The 12,403-nt window shown below is 41.5% G+C and overlaps 1 protein-coding gene across 1 annotated transcript in view; it reads left to right on the top strand.

The window, feature by feature from the left end:
• Positions 1-370: 370 nt before the first annotated feature.
• Positions 371-12,403, top strand: part of LOC142360364 (tetraspanin-5-like) — a 36,158-nt gene continuing 24,125 nt past the window's right edge. The window contains exons 1-2 of the mRNA XM_075412536.1: positions 371-460; positions 9,404-9,454. Coding sequence (XP_075268651.1) covers positions 371-460; positions 9,404-9,454 — 141 coding nt within the window. The remainder of the gene's footprint in view (positions 461-9,403; positions 9,455-12,403) is intronic.

Below are 12,403 nucleotides of genomic sequence, written 5' to 3'. Positions count from 1 at the left end.
CAAAGTAGTGCTGATCTCTGTACACTCTCGGCTGCATCTTTGAAGTGAGGAGTTACTAGGCTGTTAAATAACTCTTACTAAACCTACCACAGCCCCTCTTGTGTCCCCTTCTTCCCTCCATTCCTCCAATACTAGGTGCAGTGACTATTAGAAGATGATTTATTTCATGCATTAACATACGCCGTATATATGTGTATTTGCCATTACAGAGTTCATAGTTCTAAGTCGGATTTGATCTGGGGAGAGGTGTGATAGGCTATACAATCACCTTATATTAGGGTTAGGATTTTGGATACCTGGGCTCTGCTTCTGGCATGTTGTTAAACTGCAGTGAATCACTTCCTACCTTTTCAAGCTAGAATTCGTTCATATGTATGGTACCAGTTTCTTTGTAAATGGGTTTGGACATCTTACTGTGGGGGAACCCGAAGAGAGAACCAGGAATGAGGATTTGGCGAAGGTAAGAGGGGATAAAGCTATTGTAGAATTTGCTGGTGAAAGTTCTGTGTACACTTGCAGCAGATTGGGAGTGTGTCACAATTTGTGTTCACTCTTTTCTGTGCTTCTGTTTTTGGGTGGGTTTTTTTGTGTGTTTTTTTTTTTTCTTCCTTAAAGTAGGAGAGCCAGATTAAACTGTTTGGACCAAATTTGTGTATAAAATTGGTGATGTTCGCTTAGTGTGCCTCTCTGTCCAAACTGGTTCAGTCTTTTCATGCCTCCCTCATCCTCCACATGTGTTCGTTTCTCTGTGAAGCAACGAGAAAGGTTCTCTGAGTAGAGTCCATTGAAACAGCCCGGGATGTGGCTGCTTGTGTAGCTGGTATAGAAGATTCTGGGACTCTGTCTCTGTAGGCTACAAGCAGAGCTAGGAGCTGCGACTTTCTGCAGAGGAAATGCTGAGCCTTCAGAGTATCATGCTGTGTTGACAAGCCTACCTGTTTGTGTTTCCTGGCTCTGCACTCTTCATGCTCTCAGCTACTCAAATCAATTGTGTAGGCAATGTAATTGCTCGCTTGTTACTAAGGAAAAAGACTAGCTCAGATCCTTTGTTTGCTGTATCAAATGCCTGAATTAGAAGTTACAACTTCACTGCTTGTAGCTGAAATAAGTGAGCATTTGTGTATCGGTTTCATGATGAATTTCATGTATGCTCTGTTTCGTGGGTTGTTTCTGTCTGTGTGTTTTTTTGGTTTTGAGGTTTTTTTAAACTTCTGCTTTTAATGGAATCAGTAGCTTCAGAAAAAGAATAAAAAGTCTTGGTGGGGCTGCACCTGAAGCTCAGGTAGGGTGGTTTGGGATGAATGAGATCACTGCAGTGGCAGGAGGGAGGAGCGCTGGGTGAGGTCTTCCTGTCTTCTGGGATAGGAAGCTGCTAGCCCTGGGCAGCAAGACAGACCTGGAAAATGACCCATTTGCAATACTTTTTCCAGACACTTTGCTTCACCCCAGCTTGAAGCACAACATGCTGTCTTTGCCTTCATACTTTTTCTTACTTGCAGGCCAGAATGAGAAGACTTTGTCTTTGCGTTGTCAAGCTGGCTAAGAGAGATGATTAGCGTACTGATGCAGGATGTGGAATTCAGGTTTCGGTTTTTTTCAGTTCTCATTTTCATTTTGTACTTTTTCTGCTGCTTGTGGTTGTGTTTTAAGACCATACTGTTTTCATACACTGCTACAGCACCACTTACATATTTTTTGGATGGTTTTAAAAAAAGAAACTGACTTCAGGCAGAGAAGCTGCAGTGGAGAGGACTGAGCCAGAGATGGAATGGTATTGCTGAAGAGAACAAGGCTGGATAGGAAAACTAGAGGGACACAGAGCACGTCAAGGAGTTCAGAAGTGAAGGCAGGGAAGAGGCCCAAGGAGAGGTGTGTGCAGCACAATTTCTTGGTCGTCTTTTTCAGTCTTTTGGGCTCAGGGAGAGCAGAGAAAGAGGACAATGAAACAAAGACCAACAGAGAGCGTAAAGAAGAGTAGAAGAGAAGGGATAGGATCTGCGCAAGATGCATGTGCCAAAGTGACAGTGAATGGAGATGTCTTGTTACTTCAACTCTGTAGGCTTTGTAAATGTTCTAGGTGGTGTGCTATTTACCTTAGAGGTCTTTGATTTTTATATGGGGAAAAAGGTACTGGTTTTAGGAAGTTAACTAGTTCTCATAGAAACAAAAACTTTAAACTCAAAGTTTTTATTGAAGAATTTGAGTGACTGCTATGTATAAGTTTTGCATGCTTTAAAAAAAACTGCTCAAAATGAAGTGTTTTGTTTAGACAGCAAGACCTGAGTTTGGAGAGTTTCACTGTGAACTTGGAAAGAGTTAAATTTATTTTATCTAGGCTTGAGGGGAGTTGTTCAAAAGTTGGAGCAGGGGAAATAGGGTCTAATTTATCCTCCTTTTTCTGTTTTCCAGTATATCAATTTCTGTGGACCAGAGGAGTGGGACTTCAGTCTTTAGAGACTCTTGCTCAAAGCTGATTGGCAGTGCTTACAATTGCACCACCAGAAAGCAATAAAATAAATACATAGAGCAACAGTAACAGAAAGCAGATGTCTTGCTTTTGCAATTAAAGAACTGGAGAAAGCAAGAAGAAAATAATGGCAATTGACTGTGCATTTTGGGGGGGAAGGAGTGTATATGTCTTGCTTACTTGTCAGGCAAAATGGAAAACCCCATACTGGTGAAAATGTAAGGTACTATGGCTGTTAATGTATCTTGCTTTGAAAATTGAGGTTATATGTGCTTAATTTTTCATTAGAAAGCATCATGCTAAGTGTCCTGCAAGATAGAGCAAGACAGGTTTTCTTATTGTATTCTCAGGTCTATTTTTCTACGTTGGGTGATTCTATAAAATCGGTTGTGTCTTTGATTCAGCTGAGTGAAATGTGTGGAAGCTGGGGTCTTTTTTTCTTCCGTGTGTGCATTTTGTATCGGAAGGGAAAAGGTATTACTGAGACAGCTATCTGTGAAATTTAGTTTAATGTTTTTAAAAAGCTGCACATAAAATGGAAGTAGATTTGACGTCTTTTAGTCTATATTCAGTCTATATCTGAATGTCGCTGTGAACCAAAATGGTAATTGTCACCTATGCAGCGTCTTCATTTGCTGACTGTAGTACGTGGAGTTTTCCTGCTGGTAATGTCTCAAGGCAAACAATAAATGGGCTTTAGGAGAATGCATTCTTTGTAATTATTAGCATAAATATGTAAATGTGTATGTATGCTTTGAGCAGTTTGCCTTTCCCGTGGTCACTGCGTATGTTTAGTCACATGAAAATGAAATGCCGTAACAGTTCATGCTGGGAAAGGAAAGTTATTGGAACTGGGTTGAATGAGAGAAGGAACAGAGCAGACTTCTGGTACCTTCCTTTCCTGTGATACTGGTCCAGGCAAAAGCTGGAGAGTTGAGAGGATGTCCTGTTTGTTTTGTTTGAAAGAATGCTAACTGACATTTTAAAGCAGAGTATGCATTAGTGGCATGAAGGGAAGAAGAAAACTCTGTGAAACTTCATTTTAATTTCTGTTTTGGTGCCCTTTCTCTGTCGGGGCTACTTAAAAACAAACAAGCAACAAAACCTGCAACAAAATCCTTCGTGCTCTGGCACAGGCATTAAGCTCCTTTTTGCCATGGCGTAAAAAGAAAAAAAGACTTTGGCATAAAATACTTTAACAAAGCAGTGAGTATGATGACTTTTGAAATACCTCTGAGTGCATCTGAGCACAGAGTGCTGCAGAGGAAGTGCTTAGGGAAAAATTGCTTGTCTGAGGTTTTAGAGTCAGTTAGGAACTTGTTAGTGCTGCTTTTTATATGTACAAAGCTGAGAAGTCCTGTGTTTCCCTGATTGTATTTCTGGATGTGGAATGGTACACTTCATCTTGTCCGGATCGCTGCTGTGCTTGTCAGTGGAAGACTGTACCTTGCTTTCCCGTGCTGTGCTGGCTTGAATCACACAGAAGGAAATCTTGTCCTGTGAATAACCTGCAGTATATTGCCACAGAAGAAACACCAAAGTGCCCATAGGAATCCTGATAGTCATCTTGCTAACGCTGTGTGCAGAGTTCTTGTGGCAGCTCAAAGCAAGGGCAGGTGGGAGGTTTTCACACTGCCTAAATACAGGGCTCAGGAAAAAAAGAAGAAGAAAAAAAAAAGTCTTGCGAGGAAGCTCTGGCTCTGAACTCTGACAATTTTGATGTGCTTTTGCTAGTGCATTTCTATCGTTGGGGTGGAGTTGAAATTAGGCGGCTGCGCTATAGTTGCTTCTTACACAAGTGTTGCATGTATCCACACATGGACATACACTGATTTATGCACGTGACACATTAACCAACCTTTTACTGCTTGGCCTGTGGCTGTCGTACTTTTGGTTGAAAACTGGTGCCCAGTTACTGAAGAACGTCAGCTGAGATGAAAAATTTGTTATGTGAAGTAGTGTCTGATCACTCTAAAATTAAGCTCCTCTCTCACACGTTTTCTAGTATTTGCATGAGTATTTACCCCAGCTGTATGGTGCCATATCCCTAGCAACGAAGAATTGTTTTCCTCCATGCAGACGAGACTGGGAATAAGATATGTGCAGCTTGAAACACTTCTTGATCAATCCATTTCTGAAAACTGCCTGTGAACTTTACAAGTAGGGCAACAGTACAAGTAGTGCTACGCATTCTACTCTTAAATACGTATAATCATTATAGAGAGAAATTTGAACATGTCTGTTCGTGAATAGAAAACCTATGGCTGAGAAAGTACTAGTATGCAAGGTGGTTTTTTTTGTAAGGCTGTAATACTCCAGAAGAATGTTTTACTATTCTCCTGCAAATTATTGTTTAAAACAGAAAAGTATCAAGATTTTACAAGCTCTGCCCCAGATCCAGTGATCATTTATAGTCAGGCTAAATGGTCTTATTAGATGTCTGTGGAGGATTAAGACTGTTTTTCTCTGTAGAGTGTTTTGTAGATAATGAGGCAAACTTCCACCTTTTTATTACTCATTGTAATAATTTAATGAATGTAAATGAAATGTTCCAGACTTAACTGAGGTGATGGGTATGCCATCTCACCCTCTCCCCATGTGTTTCAGATGTGAAGAGATTTGCTTTCTGGTTACAAGCAAGCAGAACAAAACTGTCTTGGGCATATCTGCAGAAGGGCTGCAAGATAAGCAGGATATGTGTCCTGTGTTACTTCTGGTTCTAACAGCAAAAATAGAGAGATTTTTGCTGAACACTTTCAACTTTTTTAGGCTATGAAGGAGTTTATTTCAGAATTGTTAAGAGAATCCAAAATTAATCCTGGGAGAGGTGTAAGTCTCCTCATGAACATCTGTCTTCTGATAGTGGGGATTACTGAGAGCATTCCTGTACGCTTCATCCCCATAGCAGGCTGTGTTTGTGCAAGTGTGCGCCTTTCTAGGACAGGGTTGTAGGGCATTAGGTCAGTGGTCTGCCTAGCTCGATATTTTGTCTCAAGTAATGAAAGCAGAGCTTTTCCAAGCAAGGAAGCATTTAAGCAGCAAAGCATGCATATGGTGATCTTTTCCCTATTATGATCTCACAATGAGCAACAGTGTAAAAACTTCCTGAGCCAGTATCAAAATCATTTTGATAGCTATGTATCCTCCATGAATTTATCTAATCTTTTTTTCTGAATGCCATTAAGCTTTTGATTTCCACAGCATCCTGTGATAGAGAGTTTGTGATTCCATCGTGAACCTTTTTCTCTTAATGGATCTTGTCCATTGTTCCTGTTTCATCAGCTGCTCAAAAGGCAACCGGACACAGATTTCTGTTTTGGGGGGTATGGAGAGGACTGAGCAGCAGTTTTTCAACACGGTCTCCCATAACATCCTCCTAGGGAAGCTCAGGTAGTGTGGGCTGGATGAGTGGTCGGTGAGGTGGATTCGGAACTGGCTGAATGGCGGAACTCAGAGGGTTGTCATCAGCGGCGCTGAGTCTAGTTGGAGGCCGGTAACTAGTGGTGTCCCTCAGGGGTCAGTACTGGGCCCAGTCTTGTTTAACTTCTTCATGAACGAACTGGATGAAGAGTTAGAATGTACCCTCAGCAAGTTTGCTGATGACACCAAACTGGGAGGAGTGGTAGATACACCAGAAGGCTGTGCTGCCATTCAGCATGACCTGGACAGGCTGGAAAGTTGGGCAGAGAGGAACCTGATAAGGTTCAACAAGGGCAAGTGCAGGGTCCTGCACCTGGGGAGGAACAACCCCATGCTTGGGGCGGACCTGCTGGAGAGCAGCTCTGTGGAGAGGGACCTGGGTGTCCTGGTGGACGACAGGTTGACCATGAGCCAGCAGTGTGCCCTGGCTGCCAAGAAGCCCAATGGCATTCTGGGATGCATTAGGAGGAGTGTGGCCAGCAGGTCGAGGGAGGTTCTCCTTCCCCTCTACACTGCCCTGGTGAGGCCCCATCTGGAGTACTGTGTCCAGTTATGAACTCCCCACTTCAGGAAAGATGAGGAGCTACTGGAGAGAGTCCAGCAGAGGGCTATGAGGATGGTGAGGGGATTGGAGCATCTTTCCTGCAAGGAGAGGCTGAGGGAGCTGGGCTTGTTCAGCCTGAAGAAGAGAAGGCTGCGAGGGGACCTAATAAATGCTTGTAAATATCTGAAGGGTGGGTGTCAGGAGGACAGGCCAAGCTCTTTTCAGTGGTGTCCAGTGACAGGACAAGGGGCAATGGGCACAAACTGAAGCAGAGGAAGTTCCATCTGAACATGAGGAAGAAGTTCTTCCCTCTGAGGGTGACGGAGCACTGGAACAGGCTGCCCAGGGAGGTTGTGGAGTCTCCTTCTCTGGAGATATTCAAGACCCGCCTGGACAAGGTCCTGTGCAGCCTGCTGTAGGTGACCCTGCTTGGGCGTGAGGGTTGGACTAGATGACCCACAGAGGTCCCTTCCAACCCCTACCATTCTGTGATTCTGTGCATGTAGGTCTTTGACCCTCTTGAAAACTCCGAGTGCTCAATTTCCTGGTTTTTCTTGACAGGCTTGCCAGGACCTTGATAATCTCAGTGTTTTAGGTGCTTCTGCTTAGTATAGTACAGTCTTATTACCCAATTTGTGAACTGAGATGAGCTCGGCCTGGCTTGAGACCTGTATAGTCATCTTTTGCAACCTGTGAGGTAGTCTTACCCTCAAGTCTCAACTTCTGGTGAAGAATCAGGAGACTTGACTGGATTAAATTTGATAAAGCTAGTGGAGGTGAGCCAGACTTGCAGCTGATGTGTATGGCTGTTAAGTTACATTCTTATGCAGTGATCAAATTCTTTCATTATAGTTTTCCATACTTATTCTGTTCAAACCCCTATTAAGCTATTTGCAAAATGTAATGTTTTGCATCTCTCTACGAATAACAATTTGCTACTTCCAAATGCAGCTTACAGATTTTTATAATAACATGGCTTTTTTTCCCTCACTCCTGTTCCTTGAAGCTTGGTGCCTTTGGCTGTGTAAGATAGAAGGAAAGGAGCCCATTACTGTGAAAAAGAATTTAACTGCGTTTGTCTGAAAGTGATTTAGAAACTTACACAGCTTTATCTCAAGTTTCAAATAATCACTGGAGTGAGGAGGATTACAGACAATCTTCTGGCAAGCTTTATAACCATATAAAAATACCGGTCTCCATACAGGTAAGATGACCTTTATTGGCTCATGTGCTGTATCACAGGAGGCTGTACTGACATTCTCAAATCGATCTCTTGTATTTTATAGACAATTAATGCTCCTGAAATAATAGACTTTCCTGACCAGCAGTTCTGTTTTTCCATCTAGGAAAAATTTCCGTGTATCTTATATTAAAATACAGCCAAGCCTGCGACAGTTCCCTTTGAAGAATACTGGCTTGTAGTATTGTTTAAATTTTAGTCATGACTGTCAAGTCAAAAAGGAGTGTTTCATTCCCAGTTAATAAAGATGGGCGAGCTCGCTGGGTGAGCTATGCATGGTCCTTTGGTGAGCTGGCAAAGCACGCTTGGAGGAGAAAGTCACAGAGATGCAAGGAGTGTTAGGGAACTTCAGTGTATTGCACTGAGCGTATTCCACTTGATACTCAGTTATGCTTTACAGATATTCTTGTAGTATAAAGGTAAAATTGCCACTTAAAAAAAAAGTGCATATAAGGAAGACGGAATCTTGCTTTGAAGCTGTTAAAATCGTTTCTGAAAAGCTTTGGAAGTTGATATTCCTGCCTCTTCCCACTTCTCAAGAGAAAAATAAGTTTGCCTCATTTTGCAGAAGAAAAATCATTAGGATGCTGAACTGTTCGCACAAATCTTAAGAGAAAGCGTACTATATGCCACAATATATCTCTACACTACAGTGTGGACAAACCATAAAGAAAACTAGAGTTTGTTTGAGCAACGTTCCATTACATGCCGCAAAACTGGAGTGAATATAGTGGTGTTTGGTGGTTGTTGGCTTTTTGTGTGTTGTGGCTGCTTTTTTTAGCCAGCCCTTAAGTTTTAAAAACCAGAAATGGAAGTTGCACAGATGGACACTTAGATGTGTTCAGACACCTACTGTATGTTTTTTAACATTCTACATGATTGGTACTGTATCATGCCAAATAGGCAGTGGTGATGTTGGGAGACAGAAAGCCTATTCTGCCCGTTCTGCTTGTTGCTTTGATCCTTAGCGTGGGTTTTGTATGGAAACCCTGTGGTATTTGAAGGGAAACAATGCACTCTATTATATCCCTGTATTCTCCGTTCCACTGAATAATTTAAAATCATACGTGCTGTTCTCTTTTCCATCATGGGGGAAAGACACTGTCTTTTGAGTTTGGTGCTTGTGAGTCCCTTGGGGAAAGGGACTGTAACTTATTTTACGAAATACAGAAACATTCAGTATCAGAAAGGTTATAAAATGTTGGCTTCAGGGGTTTTAAAAATTCGTACTCTTTTAGACCAGTATTATTTTTATTTCTTTTTCCCAGAATCATGGACAACATTGCTAAAACTGATAGTGCATGTGTATTTAGGACTTTCTTTTAGTCACTTTCTCTCATTGGGGTAGAGCTGCAAGGACAGTTGCGTTGTGCAGGTGGTGGTAATGCAACAGGAAAATAATGTGTTGCTTGACTGTGGAGTTTGCTTTGAGTCTGACAAATTCAAAAAGAACCTTACTTGCTTTATGCTGAGAAAATGACATTTATTACACCTACTATTTCTGGGTGGAACATCCCGGAATGATCTGTGCAAGTTTTAAATTCTTCCAGTTACAATGGTTGAATTATAAAATAGACAACTAAGTATATATTTTAAATCTCTCGGTAAGCCCCTCCAATCCTGATAGAATTGATTATCCAACAGAGAGGAGGGGTTAATATGCGTTTTAATAAAGTAATGAATCCATAAATTTATAGTTCCTGCTCTAATATATTTTTTTCCCCCCCTTTAGTTCCTTGGCATAACATTTCTTGGGATTGGATTGTGGGCATGGAATGAAAAGGTAAGCTGAATATAGCACTGAAGTCCATGTTTTTCCTCTTTCTCTCTCTTTCTGGTGAATTATTGGAATAGTAATATGCTGCACATTTTATGTGTCCCCACACAGTTTCTGCTGAAACAAAACCAGGCTTCTCTGTCACATAAAACCTTGGCTCACTTTACCTAGAGGAATATCCTTGGCATCTTTCCCAAGAATGCCTTGGCAAGACATCATGGCTGACACCTGCACATGTAATAATGATTTCAATCCATGCACACTCAAACTGCAGCTCAGATGCTAGAACACTCTACTGCAGGCAGAGTTGGCAGTGTCTCTGCTGCATGTGTCCCCAGGAATGGAGAGGGAGCCTACATGTTTCAGAGGGCAGCTTCCCAAAAATAAGCCTCCTTAGCTTTGTCTTAACATAGCATGCTAATTGCTGCTGTTCTTAAACAAAACAGAAAACCCACAAACAAACCCAAAACCAAAACAAAATGAACCCTGAAAACCAAGCCAAACCCAACACAGAATAACTGTTGGTTTTTTTTGTGCAAATAAAACTGTCCCGTGGAACACTGTCTTGCAAGACTGTAAAATCAACTTGCAAATGGGAAGAAAGGGGGGAGGGGAAAGAGAAAACATTTGTGAACCAGAGCCTAATTTTTAGTTTGATTGCTCCAGAAGTTGGGAGGAGGAGAAAATATCGAGACGTAATATACAAAACAAGTCAGTATGTGTTGGCTTACTGGATGAAGAGTTTGGCTTGCTAGAATACAACAGCTAAAATTAAAGCCAGAGTTTCCTTTTCTTCTTTGTTTAAAAGATTGAAAATAATAAAACCTGGCTGGTAACAATGATGCTATGATATTCAGTTACATAATGTTTTTTTTTTTTCTCCTTTTAATGGATAACACTGAGTAAGTTACAAATTTATGTTCATTTAAGGCATGATAACTGGCTCTTGCAGCAGAACAAATACGTGTTGGAAGCACTGGAGTTTTGCCACTTAAAAATTCAGTACAAATTTTGCTGGTTCAGAAGTGAGTTAACATAAATGCTAACTGCTCTGTTCATATGCCTTGGATATAGATAATCACAACTAATAATGGGTTATTAATTAACTCACACTGTATACACCCATATATACGCATATTTACATGCCATATGATATACTCATGTTGGATGGCTTGAATACGCTTGGAAAGAGGTGCTGTGATACCTTTTGTTCTGCAAAGATGTAAAAGCATGTTCTATTTAGTACTCTGAGCACACTCACAGAGGTTATACCTATGTCGAAGCCCCAGAGAAGAACTTTGTTTTGGAGTGGCTTTCTGGAAGAGATTTTAACATTTTTGTATCATTTCAGTAGGTAACACAAATGATTCCTCTTTAGAATGGAGGAGCACGTAAAGGGAAAACAGCGATAGGCTACTGTTTGAAGTCTTAAAATATAGCAATCCTACAGCTAGAAGGGTGTCCTAGCAGAGTGATGGTTTGTAAGGTTTTACATATTTTCTATATGGGAAAGCCCCCCCCCCGCCAATGCATTCAGTTCATAATTGCTAATAGCCAGAAGCTAAAGGTCATGTTTTTATGTGAGGTTTAGACATCTGTTATCAAGTCATCTTAAACCATTTTTAATCATCCTGAAAGTGGGAGAAAAGGCCATGTTGTTTTTAAGACAAGCAAATAAAAACACCTAGAGTGGTTTAATATGCATTAGCTCAGGCTCCATATGTAGTAGGTTCTTCTGTAGAAATTAATAAACAAAATAAATACTGTTTATTGTGTTAAAGCACAGGTCTTTCCTTGAAAATGAGAATCTCTCCCTAGCTTCTCTAACTGTTGTGTCCTGTGGTGCTTAGTGTGGACTGTTTCAGTTGATGGTTGTAAGAGCCGAAATGTAGTACAGGTACAGCTGAACTGCAGAGCTCTCGAGCACAGACAGACTTGATTTTTGTAGCAGGAATTATGGAAAAATGGACTGGTGTCAAGCCAGTTTGAGACCTTTCTTTCACTCAGCTCTCTAGAGAACAGGCAGTGGCCAGAACCTGCAGTCCACAAGATCAAGTTTCAGATACTCATAGGCCCCATGCAACTTAGCGAGGGGCAGATCAGTTACATCCCAGGCAGTTGTTCTTGCTGCAGCTGGGCAGTTGGAGGTGAAAGCCAAGTAGGTGCAGTCTAAGACTTGAGAGATCTGTAACTTAACTGAAAAGCACTTGTCTAGCTAGATTGCTTCTTGCTTAAGGCTAGCCTGGATCTCCCTTAGGCATCATGGGCTGTTGCAATGGTATACTGTAAGACAGCAAAGCAGCTTTGCAGAGAAGAACCTGGGAGAGAAGAGCAGGCTCAGGGGAATATTAATGTGTAGAAGTACCTAAAGGGAGAGTGCAAAGAGGATGGAGCCAAGCTGTTTTCAGGGTGCCCAGTGGCAGAGGTAATGGGCACAAACTGAAACACAGGAAGTTCCCTCTGAGCATCAGGAAACACTTTTTTCTTACTGTGAGGGTAACTGAGCACTGGCATGGTTTGCCCAGAGATGATGTGGAGTCTCCCTCTTTGGGGATATTGAAAAGCAGTCTGGACACAGTCTTAGGCAGCTAAGTCTAAGTGACCAGGTGGATCTCCAGAGGTCCCTTCCAACTTCAACTATTCTATGAAGACTGCTGCTGTCCCAATGAACTAAGTCTTCATCAAAGTTGAACTTTGGTGCTGCTGTTATATAGTGTGTAAACATAAATTTGTAAGGCTTTTTTTCTGGATTGGGTTTTCAGAAGGACTCCTCTACTGTAAACTGATTTGGTGGTGGGGAGGATTTTGATTTACTTCTGTCTTGAACTGTGTGGCTTAATATCCAGCTGTGTTATTTTAAAACTTGGCCATCAACTTTTGTATATACTTTTGCTGCTTTACAGAATCTTTTTAAGATTAAAAGATAGTGTGCCAGGCCACATTAAAAATGCAGGA

This window comes from Opisthocomus hoazin, unplaced genomic scaffold (genome assembly GCF_030867145.1).
Source record: "Opisthocomus hoazin isolate bOpiHoa1 unplaced genomic scaffold, bOpiHoa1.hap1 HAP1_SCAFFOLD_299, whole genome shotgun sequence".
In the NCBI taxonomy this organism is placed as follows: Eukaryota; Metazoa; Chordata; class Aves; order Opisthocomiformes; family Opisthocomidae; genus Opisthocomus; species Opisthocomus hoazin.
Note: the sequence above shows the minus strand (reverse complement) of the source record. Positions and strands in the feature narration are given on the sequence as shown.